This window comes from Nannobrachium achirus, assembly GCF_963921795.1.
Source record: "Nannobrachium achirus genome assembly, chromosome: 24".
Classification (NCBI taxonomy): Eukaryota; Metazoa; Chordata; class Actinopteri; order Myctophiformes; family Myctophidae; genus Nannobrachium; species Nannobrachium achirus.
This window is the reverse complement of record NC_137831.1, coordinates 27029592-27055422: the sequence shown is the minus strand read 5'-3', so window position 1 is coordinate 27055422 and position 25831 is coordinate 27029592. Positions and strand designations below refer to the sequence as shown.

The 25831-nt window shown below is 41.9% G+C and overlaps 1 protein-coding gene across 1 annotated transcript; it reads left to right on the top strand.

Annotated features, from left to right (window-relative positions):
• Nucleotides 1-2377: 2377 nt before the first annotated feature.
• On the top strand, nucleotides 2378-25831 carry mlpha (melanophilin a; the record flags this gene model as incomplete). The annotated part of the gene is made up of 14 exons (XM_080720451.1): nucleotides 2378-2487; nucleotides 6750-6971; nucleotides 7885-7997; nucleotides 8914-8955; nucleotides 9950-10008; nucleotides 14790-14882; nucleotides 15572-15692; nucleotides 16286-16479; nucleotides 17256-17339; nucleotides 20048-20299; nucleotides 21616-21786; nucleotides 22859-23020; nucleotides 23865-23924; nucleotides 25778-25831. 14 exons carry the CDS (start codon nucleotides 2378-2380, stop codon nucleotides 25829-25831), a joined length of 1737 nt encoding a protein of 578 aa, XP_080576577.1.

The window sequence follows — 25831 nt, the reverse complement described above, 5'->3', positions numbered from 1 at the left end:
CTACCTACACATTATGTGAATTTTAGCATTGGTTATAAATGATTTAGTAAGCATTTACAAATGTATATAAATGGTTTATTCATGATTAGTTTACTACTTACTAATACCTTACTAATAACATGTAAATGATGTTTAAAACAGTTATAAATGTTTAGTTAAACATTTACAAATGTCAATAAACAGTTTGTTCATGTTTATTACTCATCTATAAACTGCTTATAAATGTTTATAAATGATTTATAACTGGTCATTATTGTAAAGTGCTACCGTATAAGGTAGGCATTTAGCTTAATCCAGAGCGATTTAAAGTAATCAAGGAAAAACACAAGGTAATAAATCAAATGCATAGAAATAGTAATCTAGGATCATAGCATAGGTAGGGTACGCCAAGAATATATCATGAGTCTAAACAGTATAATATATTTTTAAAAAAGTATAATCTGCACATTGAAGCTATACACGCTCTAGGACGCTCTAAATTACATTTTAACCTTTGCATAAGCCTAAACTAAGGGTCATCAAGGCTAGGGAAAGCTCTACTTTTCACATCTACAGTATAGGCCTACATTGGACTAAGTATTCACATCCATACTGTTCTTGAATGATATCTAAGAGAACAGGCGGTAAACACTGTCGTTATTATTATTAGCTCCAATGTTTAGTAATCTCAAAAGGTCCCAGTTCGTACGCATTTGATAACTACTGTACATTCCCTCATATTTCCATTGATCCAATAGGCATGTTTCTGGATATCTTATAGTGATTATACAGTGGTTATACAGTTCTGGGGCCAAAGTTCACCCAGAAATGCCCCCAGCAAAAAGCAACAGTAAATAATCTAGTCAAAAATTGCATCGTAACAAAGAATCTCCAATTATATTAAAAGTAGACAGGATTTTGCTTCCAACTGTTGCCCTAAATTGTTGATGATATATCATTGATTGATTGATTGATTGATTGATTGATTGATTGAAAGCAGTAAGACTCAACACAAGTCAGCTTGCTGAATAAACTCTAAATGGACATTGCAGCAAAGTGCAGAGCTTTTCCACAAGGCCTGTTGGGATCAAGAATAAAATAAAAGAAACAACAACCAGCTGGTCTGTTACTGTTCTGTTAAGCCCGGTTCACACTTAGTTGTGCGCCAGTGTTGCTCTTCAACAGTAGCCGATCTACAAGCTCACACAGTTGCAATTTGGATTTTAATGTAAATTCCTGCAGAGATCCTATAACATTCAGTGGACATGCTATAAACTATCTTCACATCTTGCCATTAAGTTAATGAAATGACACCCTGTTTTGTTCAATGCAAAATTCAAACATGGCCACCTGGTGAATATGGTCTATTGGCCTGGGTCTATGCACCAGTGGTGTAAAGTAACTACAGTACATTTACTAATTTCTAATATTCTAATATTTACTCCACTACATTTATTTGAAAACTTTAGTTACTAGTTGCTTTGCAGATATAAATTATAATATTATAAAACATACATAAAACACTTAAGCCCTATTTTATACCTAGGCTGTTTGAAAACAGCCAATCTACAAGCTCACAACGTGTCGCATCGTGAGGCGTTGTGAGCTCATAGATCTGCTAAACATTTTGTTCTTTTACTTTTGGTACATTAAAACCTTTTCTCAAGTATATTTTGAATTCCGGACTTTTACTTGTAACAGAGTATTCCTGCAATATCGATACTTTTACTTAAGTAAAGAATGTGAGGACTTTTTCCACCACTGTACCTCTCCACTGGTCCTGACTGTTTATCAAGTATGTCTCTAAGCCAGGGGTCTTCAACAGGGGGGTTGGGACCCCTAGGCCTAGGGGGTCCTCAGAGTTACAACAGGGATAGGAACTTTGTTTTTTACATTAACATCTTGAATTACTTTTCTGAGGGGGTAGTGTACATTAGCCTAAAATAGCAGATATACAAGCTCACAACGTCTCAGGCTGCAAGGTGTTGTGAGCTTGTAGATCTGCTTTCTTTCTGCAAAGAGGTTTGGTGTAGTGTAGGGGGGAAAATGAGCGGACCAAGTGCAAGTTTTCTAAGTATTGAGGGTTTAAGTGTCTAACTGTCTTAAGTGTTTAACTGTCTGAAAAATCACACTAACATGAATCCAACAAACAATACACATCGACAGTGCTGTCAAACAAGTCTACGAAGATATTAGGAAAGCTATGAAAAACATTGAAGAACCCTGCATTAACTGGTCTGATACTTCTCCCATTGGTCCCAGGGCTCCCGTCTGTCAGTGTGTGTGTGTGTGTGTGTGTGCGCGTGTGTGTGTGTGTGTGTGTGCGTGCGTGCGTGCGTGCGCGTGCGTGTGCGTGTGTGTGTGTGTGTGCGTGCGTGTGTGCGCATGTGCAGCCATCATGGCAGGCAAGCTGGACCTTTCGCGACTGACGGACGAGGAGGCCAAGCACGTATGGAACGTCATTCAGCGAGACTTCAACCTCCGCAAGACCGAGGAAGAGAGGCTGGGGTGGGTCCCCTCTATTCACGTCTTAATTCAGTGCTTCCCAAACAGGGGGGTCGGGAGGCTCCCTGAGAATTATCTTGAGGGGTCCCCACCAGATGATAAAGGGATAGTTCACCCCAAAATGTTTTTTTTTTCCCTATTGATTACTCACCCCTTGGAGACTTCTCCATGGATATCTAATGTGTATCTGTTTAGTTTTTGTCACATTCCCAAGACAATGATTTGATGACCAGCAGTGGTTCCCTATGGAGACACAAAGAGTCTCCATAGAAAACCGCTGTCGTTCATTTGGGTGAACTATTGTTTTCTCACTCAACAGTAAATAAACCTACATACTGTATGAGTGTAAAGAGGGTATCTGCACATTTCTAGTTATAATTTAACCTTTTTAATACCAAATTGCTCACAAACGCCTTGCAGTGCGAGCCGAGCTTGCAGTTTGACTATTTGCACAATATGATATCTGTGGAACAGAGTCAAAACAAATGTAATGCCTACAATGTGTGTGTGTGTGTGTGTGTGTGTGTGTGTGTGTGTGTGTGTGTGTGTGTGTGTGTGTGTGTGTGTGTGTGTGTGTGTGTGTGTGTGTGTGTGTGACGGGGCTGTGGCCTGAGTGGTTTGGAAATGCTGGTTTTAATTTACAATTTAAGCACTTTATCCAGAGCCACTTGAATAAGCAGTAAGAGTGATGATGAACACTGCTAGACTTGTCAACAAACAGCAAGGTAAATAGGTCACATAAGTAGAGGGCAGAGAGAACAATGTAGTGCCTCAAAGAAACTGAGATACCAAGTAAACAATGAACCTATAGCATCGGGTTTAAACATATGCTCCAGAAAAAACTAATCTAAGTAACAAAAATCACACCCGTGTGAACTGAGCGGTGGTTCCCCCCCCCCCCCCCCCCCCTTCCCCCCTGTGTGTGTGTGCGTGTGTGCGTGTGTGTGTGTGTGCCTGGTCTGGCCTGGCCTGAACAACAGCGCCCCTCCCTTAACATGTGTGGTCAGAAAAGGTTACTGCAGGCTACAGACAGACAGACAGACAGACAGACATGCACGCAGACAGACAGACAGACAGACCCACACACACGGCCACGTATAGGAGCGTTGTGACCACCGCTCAAAAACATGAGACCAAGTGACTAAGATATCTTGCTGTTCATGACACGGCTTGTTTGAATGCTTGACTTTGATTGGTCAATCGCTGAATCATTTCGCACCTGGCATAAAACTATGGAATGCTTTCATTGCAGTAAGCACAGAAATAGAACATATTCATACGGCGGCCATCTTGCCATTAGGTTAATGAAATACCACCCCGCTACCACCCTGTTTTTTTTTGTTTGTTTTTTAATTCTAAATGTATACATGGCCGCCCGGGGGAATATGGGCTATATTTCGTTTCGTTGTTACTTTTGGGTAAATGTATTAATGTAAGGTATTGTGTGTGTGTGTGTGTGTGTGTGTGTGTGTGTGTGTGTGTGTGTGTGTGTGTGTGTGTGTGTGTGTGTGCGTGCGTGCGTGCGTGCGTGCGTGCGTGCGTGCGTGTGTGCGCGCGCATGCGTGTGTGTGCACGTGAGCGTGCGTGCATGCAGTGTGTCTAATCACTTATACTGCGGTGTCCATATTTTGGGAACATCATTATACAAGTGTAACATCCCACCCCACCACAAAAAAATCAAGAGCTCATTCATCAATCATTCTCAATATTTTCTTTTACAAGCTTGATGTTAGGAACAGTATTGATTTATTTTTTCATTTATTGAGTGTATAGGGGTGCTTAAAGTGGTGAACTATATGTCGGTGCCTTGTGTCCATGAGAGAGGAATGTGTGAAGGCCTGCAGTTGTTTTTTCCTCCACCCTCACGGTGATCACAGCTCGGTCACAAGGCTGCGTCTCCAACACTGCAGTCTCTCAGTGGAGGAGCCAGCGCTGCCGTGAGGGGCCCATTCTTCTGCCGCTCACAAAGACCCCGTCTGTCTCCGGCCCGCTCCGCCGCATCCTCCCGCCGCGCCCGCGACGCGGGGAAAAACAGGCGGCGTAATTGAACGATAGTCTACATCCGCTAAACAACACACCCCAGAAGCAACAATGTCCTCCTGAGACTGACTCGCTGGTGCTTAAGACCATGAGTCATCAGGGGGTCAGTGAACTTCCAGCTCAGCTGGAATTATAGCAGACATTATATCGATCTAATCATCCGGCTACGGCAAAGAACACTACAGCACATGCTGTGTTAAATGTCCACATTTCATGCTGTGTGTCCAATTAAACTTGCCCCAAGGGCACAACGAGATGGCACCGAATCGTATACAAGTCACTCAGGGCTATTGCTGTTAACCAAGAATGACTTCTCAGTTCAAATTCCTGGTTTGACGATGACGGGTCTCTCATGAGACAAACGGGCACATTCGGAAAGCACGTGGATAATAGAAGTAAAAAGCTAATCAATGTTCGTGCTTTTTAATGTGTGGTGCTTGAGGCTAGAAGTGTTGCTTTCAGATTCTGTGAGTCACATGAAAGGAAAAGAACAGGAGATGTCATTAGTTATGAGTGCTTCTCAGAATGAAGTTTCCAGTGAGTATGACCCCGAGGCAGTTGGGGTAACCTTTAAGGAGGTTACTGATGTGTTAATGATGTCACCTTGTTAGAAGTAATACATGTGTTGATTTTCAATTATATTCTCTCTTCGGCATTGAATTACGTCACCTGTCCCCGGGTCATCCCAGGGTCCCACGTTTACCAGGGTACGTCTCTGTCGGGTGCCAACTGACATAAACTGTCCATAGCGGTTTACTTTTCAGGATTCAATTTCAAAATGATCTGCAAGCTCATCAAGCTTGCGGATCTGCTACTTTTGACGCTTTTGTGTAATGATATAAAGTTATATCAAGTAGTGCGTTTAAATATGGAGATAAAAGTACGCCTACAGCAACAATATGTTCCTTTAGTCCTATTACAGTTAGGGTTAGGCAGGGTTAAGGTTAGGCAGGGCTGAGGGAACACAGTTCACCCAAAACATGACTTATTTTCTATCAATTTACACACAGCATGAAGGTTGAATTCATGGATGTTTGTCGTATTCCTGGGCCAGTAATTTGATTGCCGGCGGAGTCAACTCAATCTCTCCAGTAGGAGACTCAATGGAGACTCTGGAGAATATGAGTATTCTTTTGCATGAATTACTCAGTCCAGTTTTGCCACTTGCTCAGTTTTGTTCACCCGATTACCATTGTTTTGTATAGACTGATTTCTCAGAGTGTATAACTGCGGTGTCAAGCGGCACGGCTTCGCACAGCGACACCACCGCTACACGGCAGCGCTCTGGAAAAAGGTCTTTAATGGACTTTGTATGTTGACTCTGCCAACTGTTATTTGACCTGTTCTGGTAGTTAAATATCCCATTCCTCTATATTCACTCTTTCCCTATTCTAATGCTTCCTGTAACTGCAATGTTCCCCCGCGTCCGCATTGTGCGTATGTCCCGCCCCATCCCACATTGGCCAAGCTCTGCGGGACGCTCAATGAAGTTAACTTAATAAATAGCACCGCTCACTTCATACTGGGTGTGATTTTCCTTTCTCTCCACCGCTGTATTTTATGCATCCTAATGTCATCCATAATAGGTTAGGGAGGTTAGGTTCTACTTAGTCTCGCGTGGCCAGACTGTTGACTCCGCGATTTGGGAAATGCTCCCGTCAACAGTCTGGGGCACGGAAATGGAAACGATGAGTGCGAGATAAAGTGGATGTGACGCAACCGCTCCCTTGGTGCAGTAGCAATAACATGTCCTACTGGAAGCGTTAAGTCTCCTTTCAATATTTCTTGGGGCGTTATTTTGTCTTTCCCTGGTGTTATTGGTGTTACCTCCATGATGTTTTCAAAACTATGGGTGTATAGTTTTAAACTATACACCCATAACAAGAATAGGCCGCTCGAATGACTTTGTCTGAGCTATTGTGTTTCTGTTATGTTTCCAATGGGACTACAGTTCAGTGCAGCACTGGCTACTTCCGATACTCGCCGTTCGGGAGCTGCCGTTCCAGACACTCCATTCTGAGATTGTGGAATAGTTGTCTGGCTACCTGAGACCAGGCTCTACTTGATGTTCTGTGCAAAGCACATCTGAACTGCCTTGTTGAAATGTGCTAAACGAATAAAATTGCTTTCCTCTCCTCTCCCCTCTCATCTCCTTACTCCACCCCTCCTCTCCTCCTTCCTCCTTCCCCTCCCCCTCCTCATTTTCTCCTCTCCTCTCCTCTCAGGACCCTAAAGGTGAAGATAGAGAAGGAGGACACGAAGACGGAGCTGCTGGGCTGCCAGACCAGCCTGGCAGACTCCCACTGCATCCGCTGCCTGCAGCCCTTCAAGTTCCTCGTGAACAGCAAGCGCCAGTGCCTGGACTGCCAGATGTTCACCTGCAAGTCCTGCAGCCGCTACAACAAGAAGGAGCACGGCTGGGTGTGCGACAACTGCCGCATGACCAGGTGAGAGTGATAGGGGCTGTCACGATTATGAAAAATCGCCCAGAAGAGAAAATGAATGCTGAAAAATAAATACAGAATCTTCCTAACATAGCATGCCATGCATGCTGGTCAAGACCCATATGTGGGTCACAGACCAATTTAAAAAGAAAAATCAAGATTTTTACTCAGGACTCGAGTAAAAATCCCATTTTCTTTTTTTTTTAATTAAAAAGTTTAAAATAATTGAATACATTTTTAAACAAACAAATGTAAGAAATTCCATGAATGAAAAAAATATAATTAAGAAGATAGACCATTTACAAGCCTGCAAAGCGGCACGAAGCGACCGCTTGTGTGCTTGTAGATCTGCTATTTTCACAAGTTTGGGTCCCGGGCAAACTTCTAATTTCTCTTTTGGGTTAAGCTAAAAAAGAAAAAAAAAAAAGAAAACAACAACTCATGTCTCAGTGTAGAGCAGTGGATCTCATTCTCAACCATGCATTAATTGCATTTCAACCATGCAGTCAGACAGGACACCTACTGGTTGACAACTAGTACTGCCTGAAGGTCAAAGACCAGGGTCATAGACATGGGTTTGAAATAGAGGTTGAGCACGTAAAGGATACATTTATATGGATTGCAGCTTTTTAAAGTCAGTCAGGTACCATGTATAGCCTAAAAGAGGTTTTCCTACAAGCCAAAAAACTGCTTCCACATGTTATTTAACACCATTATTGTTTAGTGTCTATGTCGAAATACATGGTCATAGACGTGCAAATTTGGACCCTGAGACAATCACAAGAGCGACATGAGGCCTAAATTGTAACTGCATAATCATCTTGTTACAACAAACGCCACCCATTTGGTGCTGCACTGTGTATTCCAATGCATTGCATAGCACACTGTCTGACGTACAGTATGTGTGTTTGTACAGGGTGCTGAAGGTGGGCACTGTGGGCTGGTACCACGACAACGTACGGACGCGTTTCAAGCGCTTCGGCAGTGCCAAGGTCATGAGGTCACTGTACAAGAGGCTGAATGGCGAGGGTGAGATCATAGTTTATGTTCTTTTTTCCCCTTGTTCTCCCCAATTTAGTCGTTATGCCAATTAATTCCTTCCCACGCACATTTGTGTGTTGTCACTACTGTCTCACCCCGCCAGTGAGGAGCCCCCACTGGGAAAGCAGAGGAATTTACTGTGCATGGTCAGAGTTGAGGTTATATTTGTAAATGTGTTACAGTACACTGTGGGAACTAGGTCTGTCCTCAACTAAACTATTTCTTAGTCAACTAATAGTCGTAGGATAAAAGTGTTTGCTTTACTGCTTTTGCATTGGATTCCCCAAAGGCAAATCTTAAATTGCGTCACTGTGTTCCACAAATTAACAAATCACACCAGCAATTTTACTCATGGATATAAAGCATCAACAGTGACGGTGAAACGGTGAAAAAGTCAAAGTTTATCTAAAGAGTAGGCCTACGATTTTTCTTATTTTTTCCTCAAAACACAGAAGTTATCAAATAACTAAATTTAACTTAACTCAATATCATAAACGACACAGAGTCACATTCCTGACAGAATCGCCGGGGTCACACCGTTTCCCAAATACGGGATTGGGACCCACGTGTGGGTCACAGACCAATTTTCATGGGTCACTGTGTGTGTATTAGCCAAAAGAAATGTGTGAGCACGGTGAAAATGGTCGATCTACAAGCTTGCAAAGCGGTGCGAGGTGACGCATTGTGAGCTTGTAGATCTGCCATTTTCCGTTTGTTTCCTGGGACAAACTAGTGACTCTTTTGGGTCTCAAGCTAAACGGTTTGGGAGCCACTGCTCTATAGAGATGAGGTTTCTGCCTGAGATATTATTGTTAGATTCCTGCAAGCAAAATATGTACGTATCTGGAAATAACGTCTCCGATTCCGAAGAAAACAATAATACATTGTTTTTTCCTTCTCTCAGGTGGTCGAGATGATGACACTCAAAGCATGCCTGATGTTCGCAGTGAGTTATTATGCATGAATATATACAGTATTATTAGGCATGAATATGAACATTTAAAATCACATTCAAATCATTTGTTTGTCTGCTCTTATACATTCAATAATTCCAATTCTTGCTTATGATTTGCTGAGTCACGGTCAAAGCTTGTTGTAAAATGCTCTATAAAAACATGTGTGCGCGCACACGCACACACGTTGCACGCACGCACACACACCGGTGAACACATGATTATCATCATCATTACTGCACCAAAGAAATTATATTACAATGATTTTGTTGTGAATTTTGATTTTGTCTCTGTCCGTTGGAAACCTCATGTCCAAAACTGTTCAAACTTTTCAGGATTCAAATTCAAATTCAAAAGTAGCAAGATAAGCAGATCTGCAAGCTCAAAACACCACTTCAGGCAGCGTTTCGAGCTTGCCGATCAGCTACTTTTGATGCTTTTGTGATGCTGTAGTATGATCAAATAGAGCTTTAATTTTACAAAAAAACACAGTGTATGGAGATAAGGTTTCCAACAGACAGCAACGATATAGGCCTAGAGTTTTTAAACAATTACACGATTTACAGCGCATCACTTTCATCCACACACATCTGATATTTTAGAAAGATTTAGAAAAATGTTGGAAATGGGGAACATAATATACTGTATACAATTGGAGGGGGTACACAGTGTCTCAGTGTCAAGGACCACAAAATGTCTATCTGGCCTCAGTCCACACCTGAAAATATTCTGTGCCAGGGACCCCCAGAAGAGAAGATTTATGTATAGAAAATCTAAATTTAAAATTATTCAAAATGTTTCAATATAAAGTATGCAAGATCTCAGCACGGCACAAAGTAATGCTCTGTGAGCTTGTGGATAAAATTGATAGTGTTTAAAATGATTGTGATTTCATGACAACTATACACTTCACTTTGAGAACCAATGGTGTACACAACTACCCTAATTAATGTAATTCAGTAACTGATCGTCACTTTTTTCATCCAGGTGTTTATAACGGCTACGAGGACGACCATGGAGAGGCTGAAGCTCAACGCTACAAATCGGTAAAAAAAATAAAGAACTATTACAGTAACTTTTATTACAGTAGCTTTTAAAAACATGTGGAATAAAATCATCGCCTTTCCCCGTTATATTGTCCAGTCCAAATGTATTGTTTTGTTTGGTAAAGGATTGTCTTTGGTTAAAATAAGTATTAAATAGCTCTATATTCTGATAGTACTCATTGCTATAGTGTGTTTGTTCAGTAACAGGAGTATCAATGTCTCTGCAGCTCTTTAATAAAAAGAAAATACATTTTCAGGCCAGTATACCAGTAAGACTCCCTAATCGGGAGATAAGCGACCGTAGGTGGCTTATCTCCACAAATAGGGCAAAAATGTGTTTTTCCAAAATCTTCCTGATCCATGTTGATGACATGAGTGTAGACATGCTGTGTAGTGATATTTGTGATTTTAGGGCAAAAACTGTAGGAGCAGTGTCCAAAAATGTGTTTTAAAAATCGGCCTGAAGGTGGCACTAGAATAGGGCCATGTGAGAAATGAGGGGTGGGGTCTCCGCGTTGCCTTGGCGGACGAATAGGTACCGGCCCGGGCTCTCCCGGACGCTCCTAGCCCGAGTTACGGCATTTTATGTGCGCTGCAGTGGCAGGGGGTCCTCCACTGGGGGCACCACCACTTTTGCATCCGTTCTGGAGCACCAGGAGTCGGTGGTCCCCGGGAATTCCCCGTGAGCAGCCCCGTTGGGGTGGTCATTTGGTCATTTTTGCATATTTGGTCATTTTTTACATCTGGGGGTCCCCCAGGGACCTGGGGGTCCCTGGGGCTCCGGGGGTCCTTGGAGGTTGTAGTTTGGCAGGCAAGGAGTGTGTGTGTAAAATCTGGCATGGATCGGGTCAAGGGGTGCGGAGATATAAGCAGGGAAAAAGTGTGACGTGTGACGTGTGAGCACATTTGGTCATTTTTTACATATGGGGGTCCCCCAGGGACCTGGGGGTCCCTGGGGCTCCGGGGGTCCTTGGAGGTTGTAGTTTGGCAGGCAAGGAGTGTGTGTGTAAAATCTGGCATGGATCGGGTCAAGGGGTGCGGAGATATAAGCAGGGAAAAAGTGTGACGTGTGAGCACATTTGGTCATTTTTTACATCTGGGGGTCCCCCAGGGACCTGGGGGTCCCTGGGGCTCCGGGGGTCCTTGGAGGTTGTAGTTTGGCAGTCAAGGAGTGTGTGTGCAAAATTTGGCATGGATGGGGGCGACGGTTGTGGAGATATGAGCAGGGCAAAAGTGTGACGGACGGACTGACTCACTCACCCACGGACAGCCGGTGGAGGTTTTGGTAGTAAATGCGACCTATGGTCGCAACTAATTGTATCCAATCAGGATACAGATTAACACCAGTAAGACTCCCTAATCGGGAGATAAGCGACCGTTGGTCGCTTATCTCCACAAATAGGCCAAAAGTTTGTTTTACCAATTATTACACTCTATGTGAACATTTACATCAACAAATCCCAAGTACTATGCAGAACGACCCATTTCAAGTTTTTAATGTACAACAATATTTAGAAAATAGGTCTACAAGCTGACAGTCCTCGTCCCTTATATTCCCATAGGTTATATGGAGATCTCAGTGTTTGTCAGTCCTTGTTCATTTATGCCCATATATGGATATCCCTGATGTCATCCGTATATGCCCATATATGAGCTTTCTAATATGCCCATATATGGAGATCTCTGTATCTCCATATATGGGTATAAAAGGATACTTCAGGTCTGACATCAGGTTTGTTTATATTGGGTTGCTAGGTTTGACATCACAAACTCTATGGGCCATCTGACCTAGAAATCTATATTTGGGCATAGATGACTCATCGTGACCTCATCACACGTCGACCGCACGTGTGACGTGCGGTCGACCGCACGTGTGACCGACGGACGGCCGGTGGAGGTTTTCATACTAAACTGCGACCTTACGGTCGCAATAAGTTAAATTGTAAGTAGTGACACAAAGAAATGAGCAGACAAAATTGGAACTGGAACACTACAAAGACCAGTAAGACTCCCTAATCGGGAGATAAGCGACCGTTGGTCGCTTATCTCCACAAATAGGCCAAAAGTTTGTTTTACCAATTATCAAGACATACGGGCAGTTGACAGTTTGCCATGGTTACTCATTGAAGTTGAATCTCCTTATAGCAGTTGTCGGTAGGACCATATATGGATTCTGTTAGTGTGGATCTCCTAACAGGGCATCATCTGGGATACAATCCCTTTTATGCCCATATATGGAGATCCCTAACAGAATCCCTTTCATGCCCATATATGGAGATCCCTAACAGAATCCCTTTTATGCCCATATATGGAGATCCCTAACAGCATCCCTTTTATGCCCATATATGGAGATCACTAACAGCTAACAGAATCCCTTTTATGCCCATATATGGAGATCCCTAACAGAATCCCTTTTATGCCCATATATGGAGATCCCTAACAGAATCCCTTTTATGCCCATATATGGAGATCCCTAACAGAATCCCTTTTATGCCCATATATGGAGATCCCTAACAGAATCCCTTTTATGCCCATATATGGAGATCCCTAACAGAATCCCTTTTATGCCCATATATGGAGATCCCTAACAGAATCCCTTGTATGCCCATATATGGAGATCCCTAACAGAATCCCTTTTATGCCCATATATGGAGATCCCTAACAGAATCCCTTTTATGCCCATATATTATGGAGAAATCCCTGCTCTGAGTATCTGACATCAGTGTGATGTCACCTGTTTATGCCCATATATGGAGATCCCTGCTCTGCGTATCTGGTTGCTATGGTAAACAGTTGGTTGCTAGGGTAAAAAAACATGGTTGCTATGGTAAACAGTTGGTTGCTAGGGTAAACAGTTGGTTGCTAGTGTAAAACCATGGTTGCTAAGGTGGTTGCTAACGTACACTAACAAACCAGCAACAACAGACTGTTGCCACAGCAACGTACACAAAGGTTTGTGTACACATGTGGTGTGATGTCATACTGATGCGGTAAACTTCATAGTAAACTGCTCCCTGACGGTCGCAATTAAGCTGATAAATGGGCACTCTCTCCTGATCGGCTGAAATGCTGACACCTACCTGAAAATGTATCTTCCATTTATCGTAGAGCTGGGGAGATGGGGAGAGACCCCTGTTACTGAACATAGGCTACACTCTATAGCAGGGGTTCCCATTTTCTTTTTTTTTTTGGCTCAAGGCACCCCTAGAAATATTTTTTTCATTCGAGGCACCCCTACATCATATTCATATTTTTCACTCCCAGGACCTTCTATTTACTGCATATTTTAGCGATTAAGTTGCGAGGAAAACATTGAGATAATAGCCATTTTGGTTAGAACTGACTGAAAATAACGTACTTCAAGCTTAAAATGATACTAAATAAAAAGATTTAAATGTCGAAATAAATTCCAACTATTATCAAATTATCTCGCGGCACCCCTGGACTGCTGTCACGGCACCCCAGGGTGCACAGTCACCCACTTTGAAAACCCCTGGTCTATAGCAATGCTAACTATCTAAAAGTATAGTGCTTTAAAGGACAAATGTTTATTTTTTATTTTATTTTTTTACAACAAGCTAGGGTTCATATTTTAGATTGTCATTAGAGAAAAGAAAAGATGAGTGTGCAATTTCTTTATTACTATTTACAGTAACACAACTAGCCCCTATAAGTCACATCTGCCCATGAAAGATTGTGGTGCATCTTGGGAATGGGCTTAGTGTGTCTAAAAAATACATATTTAGCCACAATCGAAATAATTTAAATATCTAAAACGATAGAACGATAGCAGTAAATGAAAACATTTTAACGCTCATCTTTTATTTTCTCTGATTACAATCTGAAATATGAAGCCTTGTAAAAAATAATAATAAAAAAAAAAGGTTGTCCTTTTACCTTTCAACAAAACACTTTGAGCAGAACTCATCCCCAATGCCATGCTGGCTTGTGGAGGACATTTACCATACCAGAAACATACAAAGAGCTAGCCCAGAATGTCCATAGGTCTGTAACTCTGAGAGTGTACAAATGGAACCAAATGGACCTGTGAGGGTCCATTGTACACTCTCAGATTTAAGGGGGTCCCTGCAAAAGTGCAAATAAAACATTTGAGAACCATTAGTGGTCTCTCTCATAGTACTGTAAATAAGTGTCATACATATTCTGAAGAAAACCTAGAGACATTCAGTAATTGGGTCTTATGATCAAAATAAGAACATTATAATGGTGTGTAAAAAAAAAGAAGGAAAAAAAAGGCCACATCTTCCATGTCTTTGCCACCACCACACTGTTGCCACAGACACATTTCGGGTCATATTGATGACCCCTGGCTTTGAGTTGGCCTGACAATTTGGCAAACTGCCTGATTGCTGCCTGATAGTGAAATAACATACCTTATGCAACAAGAGGTGATGCAAGAGTGTCATCTAGTGGCTGAATGTTGTCTATTTCACTGAGTATTTGAGAGTGTGTAGTTGTGAATGTGAAGTGTATGGCTTGAGGAATTACATTCTGCCCAGCAGAGCCCTTAAGCCCTGTCCATACTTTGACCAAATCTTCCCAAAACTACCCTTTTCGGTCAAAAGGTCCTTTTTTGATCATCAAATTATGTCCCTCACGACTTCTGAAAAGCATTAGTCGTAAAGTTCAACCCACCGAACATTTCGGAGATACTATGGACAGGCCTTTAAGCTGTTGTGATCTGATGAAGTAAAGAGGTTTCGCTAAAGTAGTTTCTCTGCATTCTGCTATTTTGTTGTGTTTTGTTGTTGATGTTCAAGACGAGAAGGAACAAGAGGCTTCTCTCAGTTCATCCCATGGACTTTGATGCCGCAGAGGAATATTTCACATACTCTCGACGTCAGTCTATCCAGGTAGTGCACGCACACACAGTACACGTATGCATGTGTTAGTGAAACGTAAGCAGAGGTTGAACCCAGGGCTCCCACTCGCCAGACCAATGCACAAACCGTTGTGCCAATAGGGCTGAGCCCGATTGGCAGGGCTGTTGTGGGCTGGTTCATGGCTGTACTACAACTAGTTAATCAGATTCATCATACATAATAGCAAACACAAATTATGAGGGCACGTGCATATTGTTGCTATCGGGCAGAAAACCTGTGGGAACCATTTTCCCAATGACTTTAATGGGAAGACCCCAAGTTTGGCACAATACTCCTCCTAGTTTTCACGGCAAACATTCAAGCCATATGCCAAAATGGTATCTTGAATAGTTTAATTTATATGAATTTATTTGTGAATTAAATTTCCCCATTGACTTTAATGGGAAGATGCGAAAAAGACAACCCAAAGTTTGGCAAACTACCGGTAGTCCCACAGTTTTTTCTTTTTGAGATTTGTTTTTGGCTTTTCTCCCTTTATCGATAGTTTTCAGTTTAGATGGACAGGAGAGAGGGAGTGTTAACACACACGTGCACGCCCGCACACACACAACTTTGTCATTCGCATGTAACTTTTTCTCGCTACATTCCGTGATGAACTCTTCATTGATAAAAAGGCTGAATTGTGAATGGGTGATGCTGTTTCCATGGTCATGTATCAGTCCCATAACCAGATCCAGGAGGAGCGAGGCTCCAGGAACGACATGGAATACAACCACAACGACGTGTTTCCACAGCGCAGCAGCCGCCGGAAGAGCCTGGCCGGATACAGCGCACGTTCCGGTAAAAACAACAACAACGGATGCAATCCAAGAATGGGCACCTCGATGTAAAATTGATATTTAGTCAAAAATGTAAAAAGAAAAAAAAAAAAAAGTTTGGCATAACTCCATTAACAGTCTGCAAAGGTAATAAGGACTGCGAAAGGTAACTTGAGGAAAATAAACAAATATAATAGGTGGCTTATTTATGCATTGCACAAACCCCCCAGTGCAGACCTCGGTGACCTTATAGCAGGTTACGACCTTTGGTCGTGACTGCCTTTGACATTTGAGAGAGGCAGCACCTCTCCGGTGAATGGCTGTGTTTAAGGTGGACATGCCCCCAGCATTCACAGCAACAGAGTTGTTTCATGATTTTGAAACCACATTTTACCTACTGTGTAGGCTGTGTAGTACACACATGTTCTATCCACTGTCTTTTCAGGAGGTCACTTTGCACGAAAGGCTTCTTAAATTCCATGCTAAGAGAGTGCACAGATGACTTTCAGAATGACATTACCAGTGTACTAATGTTCATAGTAAAGGTCTTTCTTCCTTTAACAGAAGGCCAGGTTCCCACTCATTAACAATAGTCATTCTCTCCTTCTCGAGCAGAAGACCACGGGGACAGCAGGATGGTTCGCGCTCGCTCTCTGTCTAAGATCAGCTCAACGATGGCCAGACAGCAGTACGTAGACACCTCCGATGAGGAGGACTACCAGCGCTACCCCCCGACCTTCCAGCAGGGCACCTACCGACGAAGACCTAGCCGAGGATCCTCACAGGAGAACCTGGGACAATCCCTGCCGGTACACTGCCTTATTAATGCAAACCAAATGGCAGATAAACAAGCTCACAACATGTCAAAGTGTGACACACTGTTGGCCTTTTAGATCTACTATTTTCTGCTTTAGGATTATGGTTAAAAATATCATACACAAAAAATGCCATAGATGTCCTCATAAGTATAGTAGCATCAGCTTCTGACTCAAACAGTGATTGACCATTTGCAGGGGTTGACACTAAGGTTTCAGAGGCACTTGGCAAGTACAGGTCATGTTCTACTTGCCCAAAGGTCATGCCTACATGCCCGAAAAGTAAATCGCCCATTATAAATGATAGATAAGTTTTTAATTACCGCTCAATTTAACACTTATTTCTTTACTTGATGGGGCTGTGCGATATAAATGTCATACTGTACCTCCTCAGTACTTACAAATCCAAATAACAAATAACTACATAGCTATGATTGAATATGTCAATGGTTTCACACAAGTGTAGCAACAGTAAAAATAGCACATATAGGTAATCAGTGCTCTTATTTTACATTCCACAGACCAGAAGACAGAGCGTGCTGGCCAGGTTCAGGTCATTAGGCAGATATGTCTTGTTGCGTTTATAGACTGTTCAGATGAGCACTTGCCCAGTCGGGCAACCTGAAAGCAAACTTGACCTGCCCGAAGGTTTTATTTACCTGCCGGGGGCAGGTGGGCAATCCTTAGTCTCAACGCCTGAATTCTGAACGACAATCGTTTTACGTGGTTCTCATACTAATATCTAAAGTCTCGTGGGATTGATGTTGCAGATTACGGAGCTGAGCAAGCGCATGACGGCCATTGAGAGCCTTCTAAACCGTCTGGAGGAGAAGATGACCAGTCCTTCAGAAGAGGTAAGTGGGGATGGGCGATACAAAATGTTTGGTCGATATTGATTTAATTTGATCAAATTAATTGCTGTTTGAGTTCATCTATGATCTAATGCATATAAAGGTGTATTCAGAGTTTACAAAATTCCAGAGTTGTGGCCTTACGATTGGCTCTTTATGCCAAATAGTGTCATGCGAAAACAGTTTAGTGCCCTGAGGAATTTAAAGGTCTCAAGATCTTTTTTCGTATGTTTTCTGACCTCAATTACACCCATATATATATATATATAAAATCATTAGGCTCAGAAAAGTGATACGATTGGCTCAGTGGATTTTTCAGTGAAACCCTTTTAATACGCATTTGAAGGACCATGATAAAGACTTTCATCTTCTGTAAAAGCAGCATGTCTTGAGACCTTTAAGCATCTATCTGCACAATGATACTGCAACCATAATAAAAAAAACAAACGCCGTCCCTCCACCCACACACACACACACACACACACACACACACACACACACACACACACACACACACACACACACACACACACACACACACACACACACACACACACACACACACACACACACACACACACACACACACTCACAAAAATGAATGAAATTGTGGAGGGGTTCAACAATTTCTTTGTAAATGTCGGGCCAAACTTGGCTAAACAGATTCACCCGGTTACAGCCGGCAGCGGTCCTCCTATCGTTGTTGAAAGAAACCCATCCACTATCTTTTTCTACAGCACAAACAAAAAGGAAATTACTGACATTGTCCAAAAGTTCAAAAATAAAACATCAACTGATGGAAATGGTATAAACATGACACTCCTAAAAAAGGTTATTACTGAAGTGGCTGACCCAATAACATATATCTGCAATCTGTCACTAAAAACGGGCCTCTTTCCCAAACAGATGAAAATGGCAAAGGTAATCCCAGTTTATAAATCTGGAGACAAACATCTCTTTACAAATTACCGGCCTATCTCACTGCTATCACAGTTTTCAAAAATTCTGGAAAAAATTGTTTCTACAAGACTAGACAGCTTTATTGAAAAACATAACATATTATCTGACAGTCAATATGGTTTTAGAACTGGACGTTCTACTAACATGGCATTGATGGAGCTTGCTGAAAAACTGACATCATCAATTGGAAATAAAGAATATGCAATAGGTATCTTTCTTGACCTGAAAAAGGCCTTTGACACAATTCACTTTGATATTCTCCTGGAAAAAATGGAAAGATATGGAATTAGAGGCGTTGGGCTTAATTGGATAAAAAGCTACATTGAAAATAGACAGCAATATGTTCAAATTGATGAATATAAGTCAGCATGCTCCAACATCACCTGTGGGGTACCGCAAGGATCAATATTAGGTCCTAAACTATTCATATTATATATAAATGATATTTGTAAGGTATCAAGCATTCTGAACTGTGTGGTTTTTGCCGACGACACAAACATCCTTTGTGCGGGGGAAAACATTAAACAACTACTGGATGTGGTCTCAGCTGAACTCTACAAACTAAAGCAGTGGTTTGCCTTAAATAAGTTATCTCTGAACCTAAAAAAAACCAAATTCATGATTTTTGGAAATAAAATCATTCCACCAAACACTCCAATTGAACTAAAAATTGACGGTATTCAACTGGAAAGAGTTTACGAAAATATGTTCTTGGGAGTAGTAATAGATCATCAATTAAATTGGAAATCCCATATACAGTATGTGCGGGCAAAAGTGGCAAGGAACGTTGGTGTCTTAGGGAAAACAAGGGACATACTTAATTATACGTCTCTGTTAACCCTGTACAATGCGCTCATACTGCCTTATCTGTCCTACTGCCTGGAAGTGTGGGGAAACACATACAGTAGTAATATTCATCCTTTATTTATATTACAAAAAAGGGCCATAAGAATAGTACATAAAGTGGGGTTTTATGAACACACAAATAATCTATTTTTGAGGTCTTGTACATTGAAACTTCCCGACCTAGTAGAGTTCAAAACTGCTCAAATGATGTTCAAAGCAAGAAATAAACTGCTTCCAGCTAACATTCTTAACATGTTTAGTGATAGAGAAGGTGGCTACGAACTAAGGTGGGAACTCAATTTTAAACAAGGATCTGTTCAGACCACCAAAAAAAGTATGTGCATTTCTATTTGTGGAGTAAAGATTTGGAATAGTTTGACAGAAGAGATCAAACACAGTAAGAACATTTCACAATTTAAAAAAATACTCAAATTAAATATCCTGGCCAAATACAGCATTTCATAGTCTCATTATCATTATCACTTATTCGTACTTGTTAGTATTATTATTTCTATTATTATCTCTTACAATTACTTTGTAACATATCTCTGTTTCTTGAACTGTTATTATAATTGGAATGTATCAAGTCTATTTCCTTATACATTTTGTTTTTTAGTTTTTAAATATTTTTTTCTCTTTTTTCTTCTTTCTTTTCTTTCTTCTTTTCTTTCTTTTTTTTTGAAAAAAAAAAAATAATAATAATCTGAACACTTATAATTAATCAATGACTTAATTCATGAACATGTAGGATAGGCATCCACAAGCTTTCAGCTTCTGCCTATTCCTTTTGATCACCTGTAATAATGATTAAATGAATGTATGACCTGTATGAATATATGATGATCAAATAAACTAAACTAAACTAAACTAAACACACACACACACACACACACACACACACACAGGCCACATCTCCGGCCGCCGCCCAGGCCGAGGAGGAGAAGCTGCGGAGGAAGCTGAGCGAGCTGGCGGGACACCTCAGCGACAAGGGCCTGATGTCCTCGGACGAGGACGCCCCCGGCGGCAGGAGGCCCTACTCCCTGCCCAGGGGGATCCCAGCCAGGAGTGGTCCCGGCCCCACCAACACCCCCAACGCCACCCTGAAGGACCTGGACCTCAGCTCCTCCAGCGACGAGTTACCCACCGACGCTCAGAAGGTATACTGTAGGAGTCGTGTTGTGTGATAGTAAGCAGGGGTCATCAATGTGTCCATACACAGACAAACGTGTCCCTTGGCAAAGACTTGGCCTCATCCGTGGCAAATTCTAGATTTAGTTTTTACACGCCATTATGTCCTTATTTTGAATGCCAATTACTGAATGACAAAGTCTCCAGATTTTCCTCAGAATATGTATGACACTGATTTACTACGACACTACAGTATGACACAGGACAACGATGCCCAGACGTTTTATTTCCAAGGATCCCCATAACTCTGAGACCTGTAAAGGTCTATTTGGTTCCATTTGCGTGGATCTCTCAGAGTTACAGACCTGTAATGATATTTACGGCTGGCTCATTTTGTATGTCCGTTGCAAAAATAGAACTCCACAAGCCAACGTGGCGATGACCCCTATAGATAAGGCATCATTTATATTTATATCATATAAACCCACGCGGGATGGGACAACATAATTATGGCCCCAGGGGACCAGCTCAATCCAGCCTGTTTGATAACATACCTTTTAATTCAGCCGTTCTCTGAAAGCAGTGCTGTTTTGTTTCAAACTAAATAACAACACTGTTTCTATAAAATCTTATATGTTTTCCCACTACATAAGACAAAAATAATCAATCTGACTGCTTCTATGCTAACAGCATTCGTCCTGGTTGGTTTTGCTTTCAGAAAACCTGAACATTTTCTTGCCATAGTCAGGGTTCCCACACATCTTTACCAATTAATTTCCAAAACGTTTCCAAAACTTTTCCAGAATATTTAACCAGATTTCCAGGACTATATAACAATAATTCAGCTCAATAACGAGTTGCTTACTCCTATGTGCAATGCCCAAAGACAGGTAGTGTATGCCAGTGGTTCTCAACCTTTTCAGGCCGCGACCCCCGAAATAATCATATTTAAACTGGGGACCCTGGCACCCTGACAAGCACTAAGAGTTGAGAAATTTTGTATAACACGGTTATATTGTGAAAATAGACAATCTAGATCTGCTATTTTCACAATTTCTGCCTCTAATATTTGACAATTTGGCCCATGTTTAATTTGTCATTTCAGAGGTATTAACACAATCATTAACCAAAGACAATGCATATCAATCTTTTCCAGGACATTCCAGGACCCTTGATCAATTCCCAAACTTTGCCAGTACTGGAAAAATATGTTTCTAATTTCAAAATATTTCCAGGAATTTCATGACCGTGGGAACCCTGCATAGTTTTAGTTGACGAAATTAACACTGGTGACTCGTATCTGTTGGAGCGCCCACTAACACGCGTCCCTTTCCATGGCTTTCAGAGATCCACGGCCACCGCCCTCTGTGACCTCACCACTGAGGTTCTCAGAACCATAAATGCCACAGAAAACGCTATGGTGGAGTACGGCCACTCTGGGCCTATTGTCAGAGCCCACTTATCAGTGCCTGACGTTAAGCAAGCAGAAGAGACTTACAAAGAACTTGAGGAAAATGTAAGCTTCAGAAATGGCAGGTGTAGAAGTCCCTCTTTGGAACAGAATGCTTGTCCACTTCAAGCCCACTGGAGCCTACTACATGGCCAAAAGTACAATAAAGTGTCAATTAAAATATTTGTATTGTACCTTTGAATGATCGGCTGTGGAAAAAACTAGAGCCTGTAACCCGTCAATTCATGTATATTCTATAAACAGAGTTCTCTGCCCTATAATGCAGGATACTTGCAATGTATAAAAGGGGGGACTTCTACAACATCTCTTTCCTTGTCTCCCCGCTTACCCACTTCTGTTGGGTCGTACTATTCACCTACAACAACCCAAGACCATATAAAACTACACAGAACTACTCAAAACATGCCAGGAAAGATAAATAAAATAGCCTAACCCCAACAACAAACGGACTGGCATCTGGCATGTTTTGGGCTCTACAGAGTAGTTTTGGGATGTTTTTCGGGTGATTAGTTTGACCTCTTGTGTCTGGAGCTGCAACTAAGCCACGCCATCCTGTCGTGTTGCTCGGAATGAGTGCTTGCTTGTGCCCGGTTGCCATGTGTGGAATGTGTTATAAATAGGGCTGGGTATCTGGAAAGAGTGCCTATCAGTGCAGTTCGGCTTTGTGTCATAACAACAGCTATAAAGCAGCAAAGAAATAATAAAAAGGAAAAGCTCCAGAATATTTGATTACTGCAACACGTTTGTTTTTAATGAGTTGAATTAACAAATTCTTAATTAATCCAACACATAGTGAAACACGTTAGGCCAGTTAATAAATTAAACCCCTCTGTCAAACCAGTAAGTCTGAACTGGTACGTAAGAAAACTCATCCCATAATACCCAGCCCTACACAGTCAAAGCCTCTGTGCAAACCTATCCATTTGAAGCTATGAGAAGCATGCACGTGTAAGCAAATAGACATGTTACAGTACATGGACTGCTTACATCTGCATGCTTCTCAAGAGTTCAACAAACACTGAGGATCTTTGGCAGTGTGGTAATGAACGGAGGTGCAGCAGCAGCAGCTTGAGGTCAGAAGGTACCAACCAGGGTGTGATGATCTCCACACCCGCAGGTCTACATGGCAGCAGGGAAGTCCTTTGAGCTGGAGTCCAAGCTCCGGCTGCTGGAGCAGAACACCAAGAAGCGCCTGGGAGGAACCACAGACTCTGACCTGTCCGAGCTGGAGGACGTGGTGGCTCTGACCGCCGCCCGGGTCCAGAGCACCGAGAGTGAGGTGGGTTCAAAGTTAAACCCGGCTGGACATGACATTAAGGATGTACTATATGACCAAGCCATTTAGATATGGTATACTATACCAGGGTTTTCCGATCTTTTCGGCCTACATTACACCAAGGGCCCTATTTTCGCCCATGTCTCACCCCTTACAGTATGTCTAAACTTCTTTGCCTTTTTTTTTTAACTATTTTGAAAAACATTTTAAAATACTTCAAATAGCCAATCCACAGTGAAATGTGCTTAAAATAGTAAAACATGCCAATAGAGTTTGACGAAAATAGGGCCCCAAGTCGCTTCACCAAAAATAGCAGATCTAAAAGCTCTATGTTGTCCTCAGACAAGCCCTCCATCGGCGCCTCCAGTCATCTCGGTTCTCCATTCATCTGGCCAACTAATTTGTGCTTTCTGCACCAGAATCTTGCTTTAGTACATCCAATGTGATGCGTTAGCCTGTAGATTGCTGTGTAAAATAGCCTGTAGTGCAGATCGTTGTGTAAAATAGTCTGTGGATCATTGTGTAAAATAGCTTGTAGATCAGCTATTTGTGGTGAATGTTCGGCCCAGAATAGGGATGGTTTAACCACTAAAACCCCTTTAAGTGGAATGGAAAGTTTTCCTTGTGACATACTGTATCTTAGGAGGAGAGATTTACATATTTGACATACTGTAATAAATCAAACCCCCCAAACACACTCAAAACAAAAACTATGAATCTCTGCATGGGCCGCATATAAGTATCCTCTATCATAACAGACAGTAACTATACTCTATGTCTGACTCCAATCTAATCTCTAACCCTAACCCTAACCTCCTAATAATGTACCATCTTTCTCTCAATGCAGGTGTCTGATATAGAAAACAAGATTGCGGCCCTTAGTGCCATGGACAAGTCCAAGAAAAAGGCAAGCTGGATGCTTTATATAAAATGATTTGAACCGTGTCACTGGGACATAACAGGAAAACAGATATCGAAATAGATAGATAGATGGACAAGTCCAAGAAAAAGGCAAGCTGGATGCTTTATATATTTGATTTGAACCGTGTCACTGGGACATAACAGGAAAACAGATATCTAAATAGATAGATAGTAGGGACGTGAAAAAAAATCGAAAATCGACTCGAAATTCGACTCATGCTCACCGCGACTCAAAAAGTATGAGTTTTTTTTTTTAAATTATTATTATTTTTTTCTAAAGTTTTTCCCCCCAAAATGTTTTAATCGCTTGTTCGTTATAAGCGTCAACGTTTTCCAAATGTGAGAGGACCGGTGTGTGTGTGTGTGTGTGTGTGTGTGTGTGTGTGTCTCTGTGTCGGGGACGAGTGAATGTCTGTGTTGCATGCATGGATCGCAGATTCGCATGCATGCAGCGCTGGTCAGGTCCGCGGACTACTGGTTGAGAAACACTGCTGGTCTGTTCGTGTGCACTCGTCATAGCAGTGCGCTGACTGGATGTATTTTGTTTACCTCCTGCCTTTGCATGCATGCTTGACACGAAAGCTCGCTTATTTAATGGCAGCGTCGCATCGTGTGCAGTGATTTTGTCAAGATTGACAATAAAACACAACACAAAATAAATACACTACTCGCCGTTAATGCGACACAGCCGTGGACGCGGTCGGGGAGGGAGAGAGGCGGGTATGTATGCAGCTCGCAGCCCCCGCTCTCCGAGCTCCATGGAGCTCGGAGAGCGGGGGCTGCGAGTGCGAGCTGCATACATACTGTACGCTCTTGGAGGGAGAGCGAGCCAGCGAGGCAAAATAAAGCTCCACATTTGATACACTAGCCTGGGGTGCCATTAGCCTCGTACCCGCCCCTCTTCCAGAAACCATTTCATTTGTTTCGGAAGTTGGTCGTTTACTAGGCTAGGGTGCCATGCCAGCCTGAGCGCTCCCAGCTTCCCACTACGGAACGGTTCCATGGACTTTTGTCACTCCGCTTCTAGTCTATAGAGAACAGACTCCATGCTAACGCAAGGAAGAGCAATTGTTTATTATAATTATTATTAGGGCTTTGATGCAAGTTCTGGTGGGTGCTGCTGCAAGTTGTGTTGCTTAAAGTAATGCGCCGTTGTGGTCTCCTCTCAGCTGCAGCTTATTAGCGGGGCAAAAAAAAGTGAAAAAAGTCGATTGACGCGTCGATTTTCGGCCGCGACGCGTCGATTCGCAAATAATGCGGCGATTAACATCCCTAATAGATAGATAGATAGATAGATAGATACCTTTATTATACCAAGGGGGAAATTCAGTTGTCCAGTTGTAGCACAGCAGTATACAGTTTTTTACAAAGTTACAGAAGAAGTAAGAAAAAAGATAGATAAGAGGAAAAAACAAGAGCAGTACAGTACCAATAAAGAGAAGGTGCATCAATAGAGGAGGCGAATAATATATACGTATATATACATAAAGTGTCTTACAAAAAGAGACCGTAGCAGTCAATGCTAGTTAGTGCAACAAGTATCTCACTGTCATTGTTAAACAAAGCAAAAACAAAGCAAAAAACTCAGAAACTACCAGCAAAACTACCAGTTAAAGTTTAACCTCGGTAGAGCCGAAAGACTATATTTATACAATAGCTCAACTACCACTGGCACTACCATCATAATCATCATTACATCATAATCTGCTGAAAGAGTAAGTTTTAAAAAATACAGCGTGGGTGGAGTGTGGTGAACTGGTGATATAACATTCCTAGTTTTTCTTTAGATGCAATCTTGTTGTTCATTAATGATGATCTGTTCTGTTTCTGCTCCAACAGATGTCTGGTTCTCAACAAAGGAAAAGATTTACTCCTGACGCAAGTAAGGCTTGA